General features: G+C 37.1%; 2 protein-coding genes across 6 annotated transcripts in view; one reads left to right on the forward strand and one right to left on the reverse strand.

The window, feature by feature from the left end:
- macrod2 (mono-ADP ribosylhydrolase 2) overlaps nt 1–23,748 on the reverse strand; it is a 1,223,981-nt gene that overhangs the window by 1,016,137 nt on the left and 184,096 nt on the right. The gene's annotated exons all lie outside the window — the stretch shown is intronic.
- flrt3 (fibronectin leucine rich transmembrane 3) lies at nt 149–16,144 on the forward strand. 5 transcript variants are annotated; one of them, XM_072267084.1, is made up of 3 exons: nt 149–370; nt 10,662–11,479; nt 13,126–16,144. In XM_072267084.1, exon 3 carries the CDS (start codon nt 13,141–13,143, stop codon nt 15,127–15,129), a length of 1,989 nt encoding a protein of 662 aa, XP_072123185.1. In that variant the 5' UTR covers nt 149–370; nt 10,662–11,479; nt 13,126–13,140; the 3' UTR covers nt 15,130–16,144. The 5 variants fall into 5 exon arrangements, with proteins under 5 accessions (XP_072123185.1, XP_072123187.1, XP_072123188.1 ...); XM_072267086.1 differs by having other exon boundaries at nt 11,279–11,479; XM_072267085.1 differs by lacking the exon at nt 149–370 and adding an exon at nt 7,211–7,268.

Raw genomic sequence — 23,748 nt, forward strand, 5'->3', positions numbered from 1 at the left:
ACTGCAACCACTACAGCTCGCCCTGCTTTGACTCCCTCTAGTGTCTGAAATGTACTCGCCTAAGTATGAATCAATCGTCTTACCTCATCCAAGTCCTGCCTACCTGTGACCTCATCAGTCTATTCAACTACTGCCAGACAAAGCTTTAACTTCAGAATTTCTGGAGCGCTCTACTTGTCTGACTACTCCCACTCGTTACAGTGTACAAGGACTGAATGGGAATGGTGCAAGACAGAGATTCCCTCTGTTTTTTGCTGGTTGCTTTCAGACAGACAAATCGATTGCTTCCTATCTTTTCTCATAACAAGCTGGAATAATTAACTGGTGTTTTCACAGATGCTGGATGTTTGAAGTTTCTTCTTTTTAACTGGTAAGTGTTTGTAGTTACATTCATAACAAGGATTATTATGGCTTATAACAACAGGCTTTTTTAAATGATAAATGCTGTGAGTAAGGCTTTACAATTTTGATTCTGATAGTCCCAAGCAATCAATAGGATTTCAGCACTAATATACCAAAGCAGAAGATTAAGAGTCATTACTTCATAAAAACAAGCAGGTTTGAAATCTGCATCATGAATCACATTAAAGATAGAAAATAACAAACCTAATTTTATCACCGATGGAACAATTGAGCTCAAGTAACCAAGTACAATTTTCATCCAAAAATGCAAAATGCAAACGTATTTATTATTTCATCCCTTACTCCTCAGCATTCTTTTCTCTTTATTGGTTACTACTTTCAAAACAAAACACTGGTTTGATGTATCTTTTAGGTTATTTCAACTTAAAGATAAAACCTGTGAAAATTTGATTAGTCAGTAGTAAAGCATGCAGCCAGCCACATTCAGTCACATTTGAAACCTTGAAACACAAGGCAACAGCTTCTACTGTGTAGAACTGTTGATTTCACATCTCAGTGCCTATTACCAAATCTAATAGCAAGAAATATCTTGAGAGGAAATATCAATGCATACATTCGTACTACAGTATCAACAACTCAACAGTAGAAAATTTAAAAAATACCAGAAATGCAGGGAAAACAGAACAATACCCCTTGATTCAATGCTACAGCAATAAACTCTTCAGTTCAATATTTGTTTCAGTCAGAAGCAAGCTGGCAAACATCCTTGCAGTGCTAATTGGATTTTAGACATTGTGTTATGAAGATTTAGCTCGAGTCACCTAGCGAGAATAATTCAGCTGTAAAGTTTCCTCTTCCATGATCAGTTAGAACGTGATAATTAGAAAGTCATGGCTATTATTACATCTATTTAGAATATATTTATACATATTTGGAAGCCGAAACTGCATATGGCATTATAGTGAACACCTTAAAGTTCTTTGCTTTTACTTTCCGGCACACAAAATAGTAATAAAAGTCAAAGCTTTTCAAAGATTATTTCAGACAAATATTCTCAGTCTCTCACAATTAGTACTCAATATTTGTGGGCTATAGTTTTCAGAGAAGACATGGAGAAAATTACTTGATTATCTTATGACTAAATTAAAACATAGCAAGGTTATCTGCAAGATGAACAGAAAGGGTTTAAGCATATGCCTTTGCCTTTATTGAACCATACTTAACACCTCTTCCCTCTTCTGCAGCTCCCATCCACCCACCTAAGTTCACAGGCAGAAGAAAATCTCCAATCATTTAACATCCAAATGAAATATCTCAATACCTCAGGTTGTGTACTGCAACGAAGGCTTTATTATTGACTTCAGGGTCCAAAACATAAATTATACCCAACTGAGTGAAAAAACTGGCAGCTGTACAAAGCAGCAACTTAAGCTTCCTCTGATAAAAATGCATAAAAGGACGAAATCTGCAGTGGCAGAGTAAACAGCACACAAAGTTACGCTAAAAGAAATAAACTACCCAGGAATTATTTTTTACCTTAAAAAAATATGAAAAGCTGCTGTAGTTTCTTTTGACAAAAGATTTTGTCCTAATTAAAGTAATTTTAAGCAAACACTAGCTGTAAGCATATGATTTGAGGGTCCTACAGGCTAGCAACTTACAGTACCTATCACCACCAAGTGGGCAAAAGCTATACTGGATTAAATGCAGCTACTTAGTCAACCACAGAAAAGAAAATATGCAAGGAAAAAAAAACAAGAGAGTCTTTGACCTCATCTATGAACATGCTGTAAAACCAGATTGTTTTGATTAGCTAAATCTGGAACAGATTTAGCATCTTGTAACTTTTTAGGCCACAACATTCCAATTAAAAAGGGTAGCATCCGATTTTGCATGCTTGAACTTCATTCTTACTTAGTTTGCGTTCAAACACAATGTTTGATTTTTAAGAGATCCTTTTTCAAATAAGCTGTTTCAAATAAATTGAGTGATGTAAACAAGATATGTGCTGCTCAAATCAAATACCTTCATGCTTTAAATTAAATTGGAATTCAATCCGGCATGCCATAGCAAAGACTGGGTGCATGGAGATTTTAATTAAAATTGTCTTCAAGAATACGTATCCACTAATACCATAAATACTTACAAAGCAGTGTTTAAAAAATCTTTACTAAGATAATAATTTGAACATGATCAGTTAATGCCAGAGGAGCTCTTACCTTATAAAGCTGCATATTTAATAATGCATGACATGAATGGCAGACAAACACAAAAATATAATCACAGATTTAAGAGATCATTAGAGAAAATACAAAAATGCAGATCATTCTCACACATTCCCAAGCTATCATTACAATTTTTGGATAGGCGGGCTTCAAATTTCAAGACTAGTGTGATTTTTTTCATGGTGTAAACATGAGCTCTAAAGGAAGGTTAGCACTTGAAATAAAAAGGGGGGAAAAGAAGCTACAGAGAAAGAATGCCACCATTTAATAGATGGCATTTCTTTTACCAAGCAAGCATAGCATACTAACAAGCTTTTCGGAGAATCAGAGTAGATTAGTTAAACTCCTTTTCTTGAGGTATTTCATTTGGAGTCCATAAGGGGGAAAAACAAAAAGCTTCCCTGTACTTGAAGCACAAACTCAGCCCTTGTTCTCTCTTCTGATGTTTATAGGTATAAGATCCTTAGAAACCAAGCAAATAGCGCTGAGGACCTTAGGTGGCACATAGCTAGTGGCAAGAAACTGGAATTAGATCTATAAAAATGATGCTGAGTATGCATTTTTGATGTGAAAATAGGATTTGTGTACTTTCACTCACAAATTTAATCAGTTCCTACTCTTAACAAAAACGTTTTCAAATGAAGTAGGCTAAGAAATCCAAAACCTGCAGCTATAATATTTGGAAATCAAAAATATTAATGTCCCATTGACAACCCTATAGAATGTATCTAGCTGTAAATTGATTCCACTCAGGATGAAAAGAAGTTCTCTGGAATATTCTAAAATAATCCATGGAGTCAGCCAGGAAAAGGCACTTTGTGCTTACCAAACAAGAAACCAGCATTGTCAGATACTCTACTGTTCGAATGCACAGTGATGGAAAGTGAAAAGATAACGTCCATTTTGTTTTTAAAAATGCTCGATTTAACACTGACTTATAAAATTAATGAAGCATCACAAGGTCTGTCCACAATTAACCTCTGTGCACACAATCAGAGGCAACAAGCAGTAATGAAATTAGTGCACTATTGTTCAAAAACAAGCACATTCTCTTCTTTCGACAGAATCATTCTCCAGGTTAAGGAACTCCAACAATAATATAGGTGAATCCTCCTAAATCTGAGTGTAATTTGAAGAAAAGAGCCTCTCTAGTTTGAGGGGTAAACTATCAGAGACTTCCACAGACTTAGCTCTGTGAAAAAAACATTCCACTTTCTTCTGAGGTACCACTGCTAGGCAAGTAAAGATCTAGTATTAAGTAATACTTGGTATGAAAGGAGGTTGATATGAATGTAAAGACAGCTTTTTTGCAAATTAGAAATGTTATAATTCAGCTAAGACAGACAAGACTGTCAAAACAAATTCATAGTTGCAAAGAAACCAACTGACGATTCAAATACATTGCAAACAAGAAGCTGATTGGTATTTCCAAAAAGATGTTCAAATTCACTGGAAATGACATACAGAAAAATAAAGTAAAGTTTCACACCATTGGTGAACATTACAATAGAGCAAGCAGCACATCTCTAACAAATCAGGAAGGATAATCTTTTGCCAACAATGCAAGCTTTTGTTCGTTAAAGACGTGCAGACATTTTCTAATCACTGTGCACACAAAACATTTCAGTGAAACATCAAAAAATGTTTTCCCTTCCATTCAAGATATTACATTTGGATTCCTTGCAGTTTCTGTACAGACTGCATAATCAAGACTAAATTGACATCCCATAACTTTTTGTTCTGACATTTATTATCCTTGACAACAGTCACAGCACAAGATGTGCATTACTCTGCTGCATCTCAGAAAAGAAATGGATGGGTTCCTGTATACAGCACATAAGTCTAAACTGTTTTAAGAATGAAAAAAACTGTGCCATGGTTGCCAGTTTTTACAGGCTAATGATACGATGCTGATTGGCCTCGTGCATCAAACTTTTTTATTAATTTCAGTATTATTTAACATGCTGTACCACCTTGTATTAGGTGAACTACATCTTATTAACCATCTTAAGTGCCATTAATGATCCTGTATGCCATTAAGTTATTGATACTTTACGAAATATGTATACTGGTAGGCTGGAAGCTTTACAATAAGTTTTAGCCAAGACTTGCCTATTTGCAGCACAATATGGTTCTAAGACAATAAAAACTACATATTCCTAATTAGTATCCCTGATTATTTACTTCTCTGAGGCAATAATTTCATTGTAGAGTTTAATCTTTCATGGAGATGATTTAATTATAATGCAGTGTCTGTATTCTTCCAATAAATGTACGGAAGGACGAGTGTTCTCACCCACATCACAGAATTATTTCCACTGTTAAGTGGTGTCTATATACAAAGCACAAAAAGCTGTCTATTGAGGTGGGAAGATGCATGGATTACAATGAAGAAACTTGTCACGGGGAAGAAGACCAGAGACAATTTAGGGGTAAAAAACTGATGTCCTTAAACAACTATTTTTGCCTTGTGGCATTGTGCTAAACACATTACTAATAGTAAGTGATATAACAAAACAAGTGCCTCGAGCAACTCAGCAGAAATGAAACAGGGAATTAAAAAGGGAATGTTCTCAGAAATCTTTAGATAAAGCACACCAAATGAAAAAGGATTACTGATATGTCATTCATGATCATGCATCTTTTGCATCCGTACTGGAGCGCATCGAGAGTGCAGTGTGCATTAATTATTTAAGCAAATTAGTTTCCTTTGTGCTTTGTTTTAATGTTTTGTTCTTTATTTGTTGCATCCCTGTATAAAAAGGGACACTTTCGCTTGATGTCTCTGGACTAAACCGAATGCCTGCTTATTGGCTTACTCTGAAAGAAAATCTAAATAATCAAGATGACTGTTCTTTTGAATGAAACAAGAACTTCCTACATCCTTGTGCCTTTCAATTCTACTTGGCATTTGCCATTAGACTTCAGTAATAATTAACAGCTTTCCTTTTAAAAACAACTCACCCTATACTGTCCACCTGGCATGACTTTTAGGGACCAGGCAATACAGTCTGCACAAAGAGGGTTTATTTAATTTTGTACCACTGGCTAAGCCATTACAATTCAGTAGCAGTGAATAGTGAGCGACAGCTTCAGAGTAGGGCAGCAGGATTCCCTACCTCTATTTGGTTAGGATCACTGTAGCTTTTGATATGCAAAGCTTTGCTGTTATCAGCATTGACGTGAATGGCAAGGCAAGGGCAGTAAGCACATATAATTGGAGAAGCTAAGCTAAGGGGAGCTTTATGAAAATCACAACCGCTCCAACTAATTCGTAATCAGAAGCAGTGTCCACTTTCAAAGAGTTGTTATACCTTTTGTCCTGCCACAATTTGGAGGGTAGCGAAGAAAAGAACTAAGTCCTATGGTACACAAAAACTAATGAGTTTCAGTACTTTCACCAAAACAGACTGCTTTTGCCATTGGAACAACACTACTACTGTCAGTGGGGGCTTTGCATGCCAAACAAGGTTTACAAACTAGTTCTCTTAAAACTGTAAAAAAATATATTAAATACCTTTAGATATTTGGTGTTTGCAGAATTGTAACTATACTGCAGTTAATTATATGTGGTCATCCCAGTGCACTGCTCCTCACTTATTTCTCAGATGGTTTTGGCATAATTTTAAAAGATCACCTCACCAAGTAACTTCAGCTCACTGTGCATAAGTGGATATTGAAGTTGTATCAAGACATCCCTAGAGTACATTAATTGCCATTTAAAGCCTTTCCTCATATATCAAATAAATTGATTCTTCCTCCCCCCCCCCCCCCCAGTTTGATATTGTTCTGCTCTGCAAAATAAGAAAACACTGCAGCAGAAGATGCAAGCTTACTATCCAAGAACAGGGCAAATCTTGCAGCTATTATGAAATTACTGACAAATAAACAATAGTTTTATGTAATCCTCTATTGAAGACGATCTTTTTGTTTATTTACAAAAGCTCTGTTGGAAGATGGAAAAGACCAGCTATCAAATTAATTCAAAATCTGATTTTGAATGTTTTACAAATTTAATGATCAAATAAAGTGGCTTTAATCTTCACATACTTTTTATTTTACCTCATTCAGCTGTGAAAATCCCTAAAACAGACCAATTAGAAATACCAGATATACCTATACTTTAACCACTTGGCCAAAGTACTTTGAAATCTTAATCTTAATCTACTTTGTAGATGTTGACATTAGAGACACTTTAGGTTTTAGGCACAATTACGAATAACTTCTTGCTGTCTCAATACACAAAACCTGTGTGTTTTAAAAAAAGTAATTTCAGTTATTCGTATGATATGAAACTGCACTGAAAATAATGAAGACAGGTTTATTTATAAATAAACAGAGTTGGACAAGATTAAAAAAATGGCCAAAACTCTGCAAAAGTAAAATTTAGATCTGTTGTTATTCAGAGCGTCTTCTCCATAGGCAATGTCCCTCTAAATCAGAATGTTTAAATATATTCAAATCTGCTTCTGTGTGAGATTAACATGAGTCAAAGTTCTGAAATGGTTCTGAATCTACCTTACAGCAGCCAGTGGCAATTCCAATGTGCCAGATTCACTGAGGCCTGTATGCCAGAAATTTGCATGCAGCCCAAGAAATGCAGCCAATGTGACTCGGCAGTGCCCTGCGACAGAGGGGAGCCGCACACTGGAGGCTGTGTCATGAAATCACATCTAACAGGTGACAGAATAGCAAAGCAGCAGATACAAAAACAGGATTAGCGTTCCACTGTCTCAACCTTTCACCAACCTCACTGTATAATTTTCCAATTCACGCATAAAGAAGCATTTCCTTTGTCTTAATATAATCTCCAACAGAACTTTAACGTAAAATTTTAGACATTGTACACATACCAAGCATTAAACATGAATTATTTCTTATATGCTAGAGCCTCCTTTGGCTCAATCTGTGTTGCAAGGCTCCAGTTAAAATGCGAATTTGCTTGTCTAAAAGTCAACAAAAGTCACAGATCTGGTGTATTATTGCTCCTTGAATACAGACCATGATCGATGTAATGGTTCTTGGTGCTGAGATATGAAAGACAAATTGCAATTGAGCCAGTCCATCTCACTTTAAACTGAAGTATCATTTGCAACCTGAATTCCACTCAATAGAGGAGGTAGGGGTAGAAAATGCTCAGTTTTCTCTCCACCAAGCCTTCCAGTTTGCTCAGGGTTGAAGAGCAGAGGAATGGGATTGCTGGGAATTACTAAGTAATTCAATTGATGACAGCATAGAAGCAATGGACTGAAAAACCACTTATTGTGCAAGACAATTTTATTATTTTATTTCTAAAACATGACAGTAATTTATAATTCACCAAATATTTAAATTAAAGAATACTGAAAGATACACAAAGCTCCAAGCATCCATAGGAAACTAGAGTAGCTCATCTCAAAACCCTTATCAAAAGCATTAAGCTTAATTCTCCACACACAAGTTGATGAACAGATGTGTATGTTTTTGATATTGGTCTTTCCTCTAAAATTTAGGCATTACAAGAATTCAAGAGTAGAATAAAATCAAATGCACAGGAAAATATACATTTATTCTTTTATATATCACCCATTTTCAAACCAAAAAAACTTGGAGAGTAGAAATGGGTGAGAGAAGAATACAGAGCACAAGTCATGCATGTATTGTACAGTTTTAATTACAAATGACTATAAAATGCACATTGCACATTTAGACGGAGATGTAATGTAAAGATTTTTACTCTTCATGCATATGAAGGAAGTAAGTAATAAAGTCAATTCAATAATTCAGACTTTGGATGGCACTTCACAAAATTATAAGTCAAAAATGACATTGAATGAAAGGAGAAATTTCAAGAGGTTGCAAAATATTTAAAAATTCTTTGAATTAAAAGGCATATTCCAGCCATGATGACTAGACATCAGGGTTTCACACATCTCCAAATGAAAGCTATTGTTTTTCTCCCACTTAAGAGACTCGAAACAGTAATGAAGAGGGGTTAGAACCTTTGGGAGATGTTAAAGCAACACTCTATTTGTACTTTATGGATCTAAAAGATTCCATGGTACTGTTTTAAAAAAAAGGTGCAGAGGATTTATCTCAATATTATGGAAAATGCACAAATTTCACCAGAAGAAAATTTCTAGCCATTTTCACATTGGTGATGAAGGTGCTTAGTCACAGTTGCTGAGTGTAGTAACTTGCGCTCAGAAACTGTGGGTAAGCTGCAAAAGTACTTCATTAGCAATGAGGGTGCTTCATTGTGCCCTGATATCATCAACGATGCTCTCCAAATGTGAGTCTTGATTTCAAGTTCTTCAGTTTTAGTGCCTCACTTTGACACAAGATCTCTACCAGCATATACATAACATCAGACTGATCTTTCCACCAATGCTCCAGAATACCAGTTATCATCAGCTCTTACACAAAATTACTGGATAGCATATCAATACATTTACATGAGATAAGAAAAATTAACCAACTAATACCAAATGCAAAATGCATTTGAAGCAAATCTGATGAGGTTTTCCTGTAGCCTTGTAAACTGAACAGAATGCGTGAGTGAATGGCACATTAAAAAGTACTAGCTACAGAATGTTGTGGCTTTTTAAAAAAAGATCCTTTAAATCCCATTCACCACCTCCTGATTCAGAGTGCATGCTTGATGTGGTTTTTCATCTGAAGATCTGGAGCTTTCACGCTTGGAATTACATCTAGTTACAGATAGGAGGTAGAGAAGTTGACTGACCCTGATTGCACTAATGCCTCGCATGATAAAGAATGGTCAACACCAAGATACTAAGTCCTTGGTGAAATACAAAAAGAATGCAGCACTGTTGAGGCGATTCAATACTGAAAATCAGGCTGCTCTTTTGCTTGCATGTACAGAACCGCATGGCACAAATTCAAGAGCAAGGGAGCTCTCCCCAATGGCCTGCCAGCATTTATCCTGTAATGAATTTCACAAGCAACACAGACATGCGGCTGTTGTTATTTGTGGCACAATGCTGCATAGAAAATGGCTTTTATTTCTCCTCCATTACAACAGCAGCACTTCCTTTGCAGTAAGGATTTTCATGAATGCTGGGGTGTGAAAGGTGCTAATATATATTTAAAAAATTAAAAAAATAGTCCTCACAATACCAGAAATGGTTTCAGAAATTACACAAGTATAATATTGATGCTTTGGGGTAAAATGATTTTTTGTTTGTGAGAAGTGCTATTTTGCATCCCTAATAAGACCACATTTGGTTGTTGAATGGTTTCTATACATATTCTAATCACCCATTTCCTAACATGGATTTCAGTTCCAGTATTCTGCGCTGTTGGTTGGCCTGTATATCACTTGCAGGCCTCGAGAAGAGAGTCAAAATTGGCAATTTTATGCTCAGGCACTTCAATTTTATACCAATATCATCCAATACCACTGCAATGGCCCAGGCTAAAAGGAACTGGAGAAATGCAATGAAAGAGGACAATATAGATTTTCACAGATCCAACCACCATTATTAAGTGTAAAGAGTACAATTCTATCTATTTTGGAGAAAAAAACTATCATAATTTCAATTTTTGCTGCAGCAGGCACAGAGTAATATTTTATTTTCTTAAAGGTCTTTCGTTATTTTCTCTTCACCATGAAAGCAGCTTCTGTACTTTCAAGAAAGAATCACAAAACAACAGCACTTACAAGCATCCATATTGGCTGTTGGACTCCAGTGCTATTTAGAAAATAGTTGAGGCAGGTGTTGTCAAGTATGAAGACATTTTCCCCTCAAACCTCTGATTTTTGACTTCAACACCTATTTTGTTAATCTACCATCACAATATACAGAATCTAAGAAAAAAATCTGCCAAGTAATCACCAAAGGTGATTTCTTGCTATGAGCAGCTGCCCACACTGAAGCATATTGGTAAGATAGATACATTCATTATGTAGTAGTCAGGCTGTTTCATTCAGCGGCTGACACTACCAGAATTGAATGCCAGGAGTAATTGATGCCTGAAGTACAGCTTTCAGCTTTAATTATGTCAGCTGAAACTCTATCAAAATTGTGTTTTCAGTCTGCAACCCATTGCCTTTTTGAATTCTGTTCACAGGTCCAAGTTTAGCAGAAGGAATATTCTCTTGAAAATTCGCCAACAACAGAGGAGAAATACCTGATGCAGTATTTTGTTTGAAAGCAAAATATTTCCAGGTTGGAGGTATAAGGAGCTGACAAAATTCCACTCATCTCCATCCTCAGTGACCAGGAATACAGATTTGCCTTAAAGGAACTGGAAGATTTCCAAAATAGAGGAAGAAATAAAGCAAACATCATCCTTTAGGACACTGACCCTCTGAGGATTGTACATATGGTGCACAACTTGAGACCAACCATAGATTTGCAGTCTCTGTGCAACTGTATGATTGAAAACATAATTAGTTAAGGTTCAAAACGTGAATGGTTCTTTTGACATAGGCATAAGTTATTACCGTTCTCCATCATACTACAGAGAAGAGTTTTCCAAATGCCCAGAAAAGCTAATTCAAGTCACATCTGTGGAAAACAACAAGAGATCTAAATGTGTCAGCTCTTTCATATAAAGAGTAAAGTCAAAGGAAGCAAAGCACAACTTCGCCAAGAGTGGTTGAAAGAATGTTTCTTTAAGCGAAAATAATTTTCTTCAAATGCTGATCTAGCAATTGTAAATTTTTTTGGCATGTTCACGGAAAGATTGGGGACAAGTCAGGTGGTCTGGAATGTAAATCAGAATCGGCTGTGTAAACATCACGACAAAAGAAAATAGCCACTGAACTGGAGGGAGTTAAATTGGAGCACCATGCAGGAGGAAAGGAAATTCAACCTGGAAATGTTAAATCTATGTTCCAAGATTATTTTAGCAAGCACAAGATTTTCTGGGATGCACTAAATGTGGTAAGGTTGCTTTCCTTTAATGCTACCATGGATAAATGTAAGCAGTCACACAATACTGCAACTCTGCGATAAAATTATGTTGACTGTGTTTTGTTGAGGCTATGGTTATTTCACCGGCTATGGTTATTTCACCTTGGAGTTTCAACTATGACAACATTCTGGATGCTGGAAGCTGATGAAGTAAATAATTTATCCTGCCATAAATAACATGTCAAAATTTAATTAAACAATTAACTAATTTAACAATTAACTTATTGACAATAAACAATTAACTAATTAGCAATTTAGCAAATTAAACAGGCCATGTTCTCTTCTCGCTGCTGCCATCAGGAAGGAGGTACAGGAGCCTTAAGTCCCATATCACCAGATTCAGGAACAGTTATTACCCCTCAACCATCAGGATCTTGAACCAGTGGGGATAACCACTCAACTTCTCTTGCCCCGTTACTGAACTGTTCCCACAACCTCTAGATTCACTTTCAAGCACTCTTTAACTCATGTTCTTGATAATAATTGCTTAATGATTTATTTTTTTTTTGTATTTGCATAGTTTGTTGTCCTTTGCACATTGCTTGTTTATGTCTTTGCTGAGTACGTTTTTTGCATTGATTCTTTTGTGTTTCTTTGTATTTATTGTGAATGCCTGCAAGAAAATGAATCTCAGGGCAGTATATGGTGACATGCGTACTTTGAACTTTGGAAAATGGTGTAGGGTGCTTTGATAATAGTGTCATTTCTGACTTGCTTAATGATGCTCTGAATCAGAAGATTATATGTTTAAATCAAATTGAGCATATTTTGGTCCATGGAAAGCATGCATGGGTGGGGAAGGAAGGCCTGTTCAGTGCTCTTTAATCTTATGGTTCTTCTGAGGAAATATTACTTTCTTAAAGGTACAGTCTTTTTACCCCTTGAAGAAATGGTGCAAACCTCATCCCAAGGGCCCGATGATCTGGTCATTCTCAGATTGCTTTTTATGGGAACTTGTGGTGTGCAAACTCATTGCTGTATTTTTTATGTGACAATAAGTCATGCAAAAGTATTTAATTATCTTTCAGTGTTTTGGAATACTGTGAGGAGCTGCAGAAATGCAAGCTTTCTTTTCATATTGTGATATACAGTACTTTACATCTAATGAAGCCAAATTCTATGCTGAGCTAACATTAATTGACTTGATTGAATGGTGTTTTCATTCAACAGTTATGAATGTCTTGTATGAACAAGTCTCATCTCAAATCTTCCTCAGTTTTACCAAGTACACACTCAGTTTTGAGAGCATTAGCACAAAACAAACAATAAACCCAGATGACCAGGACGCTCAGCCTCAGAGCATTGAAAGGGAAGCTTGTCATTCAAACAACTGGGCAGCTGTTTTTGGAAACCAGCACAAACTACAAAATGATTCAGAGCTTCATCTGCTGATGTGAAGAGGGGAGAGAATATTTTAGTTAGAAAAATTTAATTCCAAAGAACTGACTGAGTGTAAGTCCCTTTCTAATATTTTCAAAGCACAATAAGTAAGTTTTTTCTTCTGCAGTAGCTAGAATTTTTAAAGACTGTTAATTCAACGCTGATTTCTGAACTGCTTATGTTATTGTTCTGCAGCTTGGCTTATAATCAAAATTTATCTATTCTCTGCCTTTTAGGTTTTAAGACATTGAATGCCCTGCCAATCAAAAATTTCCTTAAGCATGACCTGCACAATCTGGAGGTTGTTTGTGTGGGCTAGCATAGGATTATTTCTGGGACTGATGACGCAGTCAGTCACGGTGGGATCGTGTCCCTCAGTATGTCGGTGCGATCGAGGATTTGTGTACTGCAATGACAGAGGGCTGACATCCATACCAATCGGAATTCCTGCGGACTCCACAACACTTTTCCTACAGAACAATCAAATTAAAAATGCTGGGATTCCAAGAGAACTCCTGAACTTAGTCAAGGTGGAAACTATTTACTTGTACAGAAATAGTCTGGATGAATTTCCCACCAATATACCAAAATACATCAAGGAACTCCATTTGCAGGAAAACAATATAAGGGCAATCTCTTTGGATTCACTTTCTAAAATACCCTATTTGGAAAGACTGCATTTGGATGATAATTCAGTATCTGCTGTAAGTATTGAAGAAGGCGCCTTTCGAGATAGTAAATATCTCAGATTAATTTTTTTGTCAAGGAATCACCTGAGCAGTATACCCATTGGACTCCCCAGCACTATTGAAGAGCTAAGACTGGATGACAATCGTATTGCTACTATTTCAGAGGATGCCCTTAGACACCTCAAGGGCCTGAAACGCCTGGTATTAGATGGGAACTTGCTAAGCAATCAAGGACTCCAAGGTAAGGTCTTCAACAACCTTGTGAACCTCACAGAATTATCGCTTGTGCGCAATGTACTTACTTCTCCGCCAGTTCTACCCATTTCAAGCTTACAGAAGCTCCACCTTCAAGAAAATCATATCAATTTGATCCCCACCAATGCCTTTTCCTATCTTAGACAATTACACCGATTGGACTTGTCGAATAATAATTTAACCCACTTGCCTCAGGGAATCTTTGATAATCTGAATAACCTGACCCAGTTGTTGCTCCGTAACAACCCCTGGTATTGTGGCTGCAAAATGAGGTGGGTTCGGGACTGGCTTCGATCGCTTCCAACTGGGGTCAATGCCCGTGGACTAATGTGCCAATCACCTGAAAAGGTTAGAGGCATGGCTGTCAAGGACCTGGCTGTCACGATGTTTGGCTGTAGAGATCTCACCTCAGAAACTGTCCTCAACCCCACACTGCGCACTCCTGCAACCTCAGCTGAGTTACCGGCCATTCAGGAACAATGGCCTTCATTCGTGACAAAGCAGCCAAGTGGGAAGAAAACAGACCGCAGTAATGATTACCGGCTCACAAACGTTCCTGGGAGCACAGCCGTCCAGCTCAGTGTGAAATCTGTGAGTGTAGATACAATTCACATAACCTGGAAGACATCCCTGCCTATGACAGCACTCAGGCTCAGCTGGCTTAAGATGGGACATAATCCTGCATTGGGATCTATTACTGAAACCATTGTCCATAACGAGAGAAGTGAATACTTGCTTACAGCTCTTGAACCAGAGTCATTCTACCGTATATGTATGGTTCCCATGGAAACTAGCAATGTGTATCTATTAGATGAGACCCCAGTCTGCACTGAAACAGAGACTGCATCTCTGAAGACGCACAACCCTACGACCACCCTTAACCGGGAGCAGGAGAAGGAACTTTACAGAAACACAAGCCTGACTTTAGCAGGTATCATAGGGGGTGCAGTGGCAGTCGTGGCAATTGCTCTACTTGCACTAGTCTGCTGTTACTTGCGCAGAACTGGAACACCTTTCTCAAAAAATTGTGTGTATAACAGAGGACGGAGAAGGAAGGATGACGATTATGCAGAGGCTGGAACCAAGAAGGATAACTCAATTTTAGAAATTAGAGAAACTGCATTTCAGATGATTCCAATGAACAGTGAGCAAGCAGCGAAAGAAGAGTTTGTAATACACACTATATTTCCACCTAATGGGATGAGTTTATACAAAAACAACCACAGTGAAAGTAGCAGTAGCAACAGAAGCTACAGGGACAGTGGAATACCAGATTCAGATCACTCACATTCTTGATAATTGCAGAACTGCTCATTGAACGTGACTACAGAAATGGCTGTATTACTTGGAAACACTGGATTTGTGAATACTGTTGGAAACGTGACTGCACATTTGCCATATAATTTATATTTAATGAACTTTGTATTAAAGTTGCAGAATCCAGGTGATTATTGCTGAATTGTGCAGTATGGATACCTGACCACCAATTGTAATTCTATATTTTAGTAACTTCTAGTAATTTGTATTTTTTCTTTCATAATCTTAAGAGATTTAAGAGAATTTAAATTTCGTGTCTATTGATGGAAGATTGCTTGTCAGCTGTGAAGGTGGTTTTCTTACAAGTGCTGAACATTCAAAGACCTTTTTAAAGTGTATTTGAGAACATTGTAGTGTAAGCACAGGTCCTTTTACTAGCTACCAAGGGTAGGTGTCCTGCAGATGAATCGTACACTTGAAGACAACTTTCATTCAGGATTTAAGGGGAAACTATGTACGTTGTTCATGCCTGAGTATGTTGCACAGAAATAACTCAATACCAGAAATATGATAGTGGTTGTAACACATCATTCCAGCTTACGGTATACGTTATTTGCTATTACTTTTAGACTTGGAGTTACAAACAACTTTATTGCCACAAGAAAAGGTACTTTTTAAAAATAAAATTAAACCAAAGTGCATTGTTAGCCCTTTGGCCAGTCTTGTATGTGCCTTGACCAAATGTTAATTGTATTCAGCATTTTAAAATAAGGGTTACTTTTTTTTCTCTTTCTCCATACTTGTCAATGAAAAAAAAGTGGTCTTTCTGCAGAATAAAACTGAACAAAATTTAACTGCTGAGTTATTGGTCTAATGACATAAAGACTGCTTGCATTAAATAAGTGTTTTAAATTCTAGCTTTTCAAAGTGGCCTTTGGAGACAGAAGTATCTTCTACGAGGATTGCAACTAATCAGTACAAATCAAAATACTCATATAATGATTCCTTACAAGATACTGCAGTAGCTCAGCACAGTGTGGTCCTACTCTAATAAAGAAACAGCATAAAATCATGACCTTTACTACTAAAACACTGATAATTAAACAATAAACCAGTGACTGTAAGAGAGTTATTTCATTATTTAAGGTTTTGCATCCCTCACAAATATTTGAAACTGAAATCTTGGCAAAAGAAAAGTCTCATGGATCACATTATTATTCATATTTCTTCAGGGCCAAAAAGGGGATGTCTTTGTACTCAAGGAATACAACATACAAAATAAACCTTTGCTGCTAATCTTTGGGGAAAATTAAAGATGGCAAATACAACTTAGTTTTCAGAAAGTGTTCAGATATTATATTTTTCCTAGTAAGGAATCAATTTGCTTCAGTTTCACATCTTAGAACATTAGAGGGCTGATGAATAAAATTCTAGTTGATCCAAGCATCAATAAATTAATCAGAACAAATCAAATCAATGATATACTGAGGTCTCTACGCATGTAAAATGCCAACAGCATCCTACACCAGCATCAAGAAAGAGTTTTAAAAAATAACTTGTCTTTTAGTTCTACCTTAGCCACTGTAGTAAAGACATTTTGATCTTGGTATATGAGGTACAGACTTGGCCCGTGTTGGTCCAGGTGCAAAAAAGAAACAAATTTCTCAAAAATGAATGTTCATATTAATACAGCAGTTAGTTGTGTCCTCGGGGAAACAAACAGTTGACAATCAATAAGTTCTGAATATGACTCACTCTTAGTAGGCAAACATGGTTGTCAATCCAGAGAGCTAATGGATTTACAGATAAAAGTCCCAACTATACAAAATTACATACTACTAAATAGTAAATATTTGGGGCCCTATTTTCAAATCTACACTTAATGTTCTAGAATGATTAAAATATAATTTGTGGGGTAGGGTAACAACATCAACAACAGCTTGTCTTTTAAGACATTTTCAGTATTGTACAGCATAGCAAAAGGACTTCACAGGACTCAAAATTTTGACACCAAGCGACATAAGAAGATAATAGAATGGGCAAACATCCTATTTTAAAGAGAAAGCTCTATTAAGGGAATTCCAGAGCTTGACAGCTAGACTGCTGACAAAAATTGGGAGGGACAGATTTCATGAAGAGAGGAAGGGAGACATCAGATCATTGTTTACTTCCAAAGTAAGCCTTCCGGCAAGGTAAAAAATTTCACAGCTTATTTCTACCTGATTTTCCTGCTTGCTCGCTTGCTTTACAGTTCCTTGCCACCCAAACCAGATCATATGCACAAGACTGAGATTCTGAGGTCTGTGGACTTCATTTATAAACCTGCAACCATCACTGAATTACCTCAGATCAAATACAAATTCAGGTAGCTTCCCAACTCTTGCTTTGCTCCTCCCCTCCACCCCCCCGCCAACCTACCATTTAGTTTCATCACTAACTGGCTCACTGTGAACAACACTCTCTAGGATCTAGATAATTTTGAAGGAAGTGTGTTGGCCTCTCTGGATTTCTCTCAGCCATTTCTAATTATCAGGTTATAATTAGCTAGAATGGACATAATAAAGATTTATGATCTTTGAAAGTCATTGCCCCTCTGCTGGTGGTAATTTCCTCTTACTTGTCTCTAAAACTCACGTTATTCAATACTTGTAAATCACTCCTTAGCCTTCTCTGCTCAAGGGAGAACAACCTTAGCTTCACCAGTTCCTGATGGCATTACATTCCTGCCATATCTCCAGTGTAGCTTTTCCAAGGATTGATCATCTTTCTAAAGCTTGCTGCGCTCAGAATTGGATGCAAAACAGCTGCAATATTACAACATTAGATTCAGGCTTCTCCCTACTGCTGTTGGTACTTGTACTTCCATATCATTTCGAACCCAAGCGTTTATGGTATTAATCAGCACAGCTACATTTAAGGTACTTCAAGGATTGAAAATATCAAAATGGAGATTACTTAATTAGCTTCTTGAATATTCACGGTAATAAAACACAAACTGCTGACTACAAATTAGACTTATATCCACTTGTACTGTCATCTGGAGGCTCATCATGATGCAGAAGATATGAAAGGAAAATGCTCAAAATACTTCATCATGCTTCCCAAAAGAAAGACTATTTCAAGGTTATTTTCAATTATGTAGGCAAGAATACAGGAATTCAGATAAAAACTATTTCTTATTCACCAGTTTCTATTTTCACAGTAAATTCAAGGCATATTTAAGCATGTGAACAAAACCAAGGCAGATACCACTCAAGTTCCATCCCCTTAGCCAATTTTTTTTGTATCAACTTTGATTTCATATTGTTTGGTGTTACTACGGATTAAGCTGCTGACTTCATGAATCAGATTCAGTTTATCACTTCTGCCAATTGTAATGAAGGCAAAATAAATGTTTGCCTACCTGGTCCAAGTACAGTCAACCTTTGGCAGTGACTGAGTCTGTTAAATTGGACCCAAAAGGATGTGTGTGATTGAAATGAGATTACCATTATTTCAGATTTTAAAAAACAATTTCATGATTCACCAGGTACATCTATCTTGCATGAAGAAATATTTGAGAGAAATCTGACATTCTTGCATTATTTGGCACTGCACAATAGATAATTCACTGGTACTACAAGCTATCTAAATACTAATACATGAAGCCATTTAGGAGCTTAAGCAATATCAAATACTTTATATTTAGTTATTAAATGGAGAACATTCACTCTCACTGGGACGAGATAGGGAAAATCAACTCTTCTCCAAGCTCATTTTTAAACTTAACAATAACCTTAATAATAATTGATGAATCATTGCTGCTATGATTACCACAGATTCAGCTTTCAATTGGAAATGAGCTTTGGAATATTTGGAAGAACAAGATGAATATTAAATATCTCATTCCTTTCTCTGGGCTAAAAACAAATACAGTCCTGTCACAAAATCTGGCACAATACAAGTAATTAAAATCAAAGACATTTACCTCCCCGGCTGCTTTCTGAATTAATATCTCATACCAAGCAGTTAGCAATTTAAAAAAGCAGCAAAACACGGGTCATTACCAAGTCATTTTAAACTCCTGTTGGAATTGCTAGGCTTAATTATCAAACCTGTTGTATCAGCAACAAGGCAGGTCTTTCTGTATTACATAAACCATGTGTTTAATAAAACTGTTGATTTACACACTAACTTCATACTTTATTCTGACTAATAAAGTCAGAAATACCTTTCGGATGTAATAATTATAGTTCAAAAGAAAGCACTTTTGTTTATACATAAATAAAATAGGAGATAGCAGGTGGTAGGTGAGGTGCTGAGATGGTTGAAGGGAAGTAATTTTATCTGTCTGCACTGAGTGTTTTCACGCAGATGCAGGCAATGTTCAGTTTACAGCTATCAAATTATTTCTCCTGGAGAAAAGAGAAACAATGGACAAGCACCAGGTGCTCAAATGGGACCAAGTTGCTGATAAAATGAATACAAGCTCATTGTTCAGATGGAAAGGTTAAAGACAGAATTGGAAAATTTCACACACACAGTAAAAAATATTTTGTCCCTAAATTGTGCCACACTGGAAAATACTTAAATGAAAGACAAGAATCACCTTGGTTATAAGCGTATTCCTTTAATAACAGCTGGACAGATAGCTCAGCAGCACTGCAATACACAAGGCAAATAATAAAGCTCAAAAAATAAAAATGCAAAAGGGATGTGACAATCTAATTTTGTCTGGAATATGATACTGGGTTTGAATTTGAAGCTTGTCTTTGTTAGGGACAAATGGCAAATTGGCATTGTATTTTTTAATGTTTGATTGCCTGCAGGCAACATCACGGCCTTCGTCCAAACAGACCAAATAACTAAACTCTAAATGCAAGATAAAAATGATTGCCTTTCACATCAAGGCAGTTTTGATTGAGGGTGCTGTCAAAGAGTTGTACAAAACTGAAGTCAAAGGGAAAATTGCCTACCTCACACAAAGGAAGATATGTCCTTGATGAAGATCCATCATCCCATCTCCAGAACATCACTGCAGGAATTGTACACAAGTGTCCCAAACCCAATCACATTTAGCTGCTTCATCAGTGAACTTCTCACAAGCTCAGAGTGGAAAAATGTGCTAATTATTACACAATTGCATCCCTGATATCTGAAAACAGGAATCACAGCCTCGAACTAAAGGGGCAGGAATTCAGGACAGAGATGAGGAGAAATTTCTTCACCCAGAGAGGAGAGGATCTCTTGAAATTAAAAGTAGAAAATGCTGAAATATTCAGTAGGACAGGATGCATCTAAGAGGAGAAACAGAGGTATTGTCTCAGGTAGAACCAGAATTTTTGCTCTCTTTCACATAGATGCGGCCTGACCTGATTTTCAGTTTTTACTTCAGATTTCCAGTACCTACTTGAATCTTATGTCAAGAGAGTTCTGGACGCACAGTAACCAAGAAGGAAATCAATAGATTTTTAAACACTAAGGATTCCATGTGACATGGTGCTGGCAAAAAGATCATATTGAGGTAAAAGATCAACCATAATATTTTAATGTGTCAGAGCAGGCAAGAGGGACCAAATAACCTCTTTCCACTTCAAGCTCTTAAACTCATCTGTTGTCATCATGCCTAATGAATCTTTTAAACTTAAAAATACAAATTCAACATGGTTTTGAACATCCTCTTTAAATGAACAGCTGAATAACATACCCAAGCAAAATTTTGCAGACCAATTAATCCTGTTAATTTACTCCAAATTTCCAATCAAAGAAAGATGCAACACAGAATACCATTCCTCTTCTTACACCTTTGCCCTTTTGTGCAAACTTATCTATTTATTCTCCATTGCTCTGCAACAGTTTTTCTTTGGTGCTTATCCAATTCCCTTTTGAAAGCTACTGTTGTATCTGTCTCAAACATCCTTAGCTCTGATGTGCAAATAATTAATGCTACACTACAGTTATCTTGGGAAAATTCCTTCATTTTCAAACCAAGAAATGTATTTAAATTGAGCAATGCTCACACTGAAAATCCATGCATTTTTGTTTACTATTTTGGACATCGAACACTGATCCTCTGGTTCACTTGCAAAGCCATTCCATTAGCAACGGTTCAGGTAAATTTCATGCCATGGGATCTGCCATTTTATCACAAGACCTGAAGAACTATGGGGATTTCAAACACTTTAACATTTAGTAGGGGTAGCAACCTAATGCATCAAAGCAGCAATAACAAATAAAGGGCCACTTTGAAGCAAATACTTTCCTGACCTTGCAGTGGAATGCCTTAATTTTTGTAACAGTATTTTATCTATTGATGAGTCTCTGTGAATCCAGGAATGCACACTCAGGAATAAATCAACTCACATTTTAAACTTAAGTGCACGTTAACATTGATTGCTTCTTGTGAAAAGGGCCAGTAATTAGATTGCCAAGCTTATGTTTCAAAGTTATTCCCAACACTTGTGAAATGCTATTCATCTGCTATGTCTTCCCAAGAGAAATTAAACTCACAGCCACTGTTCCTATAAAAACTAAGTGTGTTACAACAACACCAAGTACTCAATTGCTTTCTGATCCACTGGGCTGCATACATCATGAAAAACGGTTATTTGCATTTAAAGTAAAATGCTTTACCATCAAAATTTTAAAGCACAGCCAATAGAGGAGAGAGGGACTGGCATCCAATGAAATGCACATCAAATGCCCTTAATTCATTAATTATTAATTTTCCTTCTCCTATCGGATATAAAGCAGGTCCAAGTCAGAATACAAATGCAAACTGCTTACTTCTAAATGTGATTCTGTGTGACATATCAGGTGAAGGAGCTGTTAAAATTGAACACAGAAGTTAAAAGTTGCTATGTGTTAGTGCTGACCAGGCAGTAGAAATAAATAACTGGCTTTATCCTCACACATGTTTAAGCTACTGTCAGTAGTTACTCAAGCACAGCGAATTGTTTCTCTGCAACAAAGGAGCAAGACCTCCCACCAAAGAAAACATCCTGAAGGCAGCAGTTTTAGTTAAAACACAATGAGGCTTGTGGCTAAACATTCAACAAGAATCTCTGGCAATTTATGAAAACAAAGTAATACCAAGGAATATCTGGAGACTCATACAGAATCACAAAATGATCCATTCATCCTTAGGTCCCTGTAGCAGCTCTTTGCAAAGGTCATCCAACCAATTCCTCTCATTGAATATACAAGAGTATAGCACAGGAACAGGCCCCGCAGCCCACAATCTAATCAAATTGGCAACCTTCCCGATCACATCTACCTACACAACGACCATATCCTTCCATTTTCCTCCCATTCATGTCCCTATGTAAATGTCTCTTAAAAGTTTCTCATGTTTTTGCCTCCATCAACACTCCAGGCACCCAGCACTCGCTGTGTGAAAGAAAATCTTGCCCCTCACATCTCCTTTGAAATTACCCCCTCTCACCTTAAATGTTCTCTGGTATTATACATTTCAATCTTGGGAAAAAGATACTGTCTGTTTGCTCTATCTTTGCCTCCCATAACCCTATAAACCTCTATCAGATCTCCCCCTTGCCCTCTGCTGCTCCAGAGAAAACCTAAGTTTGTCCAGCATCTCATTATAACACATGTCCTCTAATGCCTTCTTCTGCACCCTCTGATATGCTCTTCTGCGCCCTTTCCAAAGCCTCAATATCCTTCCTATGGTGAGGCAACCAGAACTGTATGCAATACTCCAGTTGCTGACTAATAAAGCAGCAACATAACTTCTAGACTTTTGAATTCAATGCCTCTATTAATAAAGGCAAACATTACACATGCCTTCTTAAGCACCTGTGTCACCATTTTCAGGGAGATGTGAATTTCGTCTCCAAGATCCCTCTACTCATCTACACTGCCAAGGGTCTTTCCCTTAACAGTGACCTGCCTCTTTACATTTGACCTACCAAGGTGCATCACTTCACAACTGGCCAGGTGAAACTCCATCTGCCATTTCTCTGCCCACGTCTGCAACTGATCTATATCCGATTATATTCTTTTGCCAGTCTTCTATGCTATCCACACCACCACCAAGCTTTATATCATCTGCAAACACATTTTCATCCAGGTCATTTATATACATCACAAACAATACAGGTCTCAGTACAGATCCCAGTGGAACACCACTAGTGACAGACCTCCTGCTAGAATCAGTCCCGCTGTCTTCTATGGGCAAGCCAGTTGGCCAATTCACCATGAGCAACTTATAGATGAGCCTCCTATGAGAGACCTTGTCAAATGTCTTACTAAAATCCATGTAAGGGACATCCACAGCTCTACTTTTATCACTCTTGTCATCTCATCAAAAACCCCAATCAAGTTAGTAAGACATGACCTGCCCCAGGATGGCTCTCACTAATTAGGCCATGGTTTTCCAAATGCTCATAAATCCTATCCCTAATAATCCTCCCCAATAACTTCCCTACCACCTGAGTAATCGTCTCCAGGACTAACTCTGGTTCCCTTTTTGAACAATGGAACAACATTAGCTACTTCCAGGACCTCACCTGTGGCTAGAGAGGACACAAGGATATTGGTCAAGGCCCTAGCAATCTCTTCTCTTATCTCTCTCAATAACCAAGGGTATATCTCATCAGACCCCTGGGGATTTAGCCACCTTAATGCTCTTGAAGAGACCCAACAGAACCTCCTCCTTTGCTT

This window comes from Mobula birostris, chromosome 8, assembly GCF_030028105.1.
Source record: "Mobula birostris isolate sMobBir1 chromosome 8, sMobBir1.hap1, whole genome shotgun sequence".
NCBI lineage: Eukaryota > Metazoa > Chordata > Chondrichthyes > Myliobatiformes > Myliobatidae > Mobula > Mobula birostris.

Coding starts and splice junctions, on each gene's coding strand:
- flrt3 (XM_072267084.1), top strand. CDS start 13,141: ATGCCCTGCCAATCAAAAATTTCCTTAAGCATGACCTGCACAATCTGG.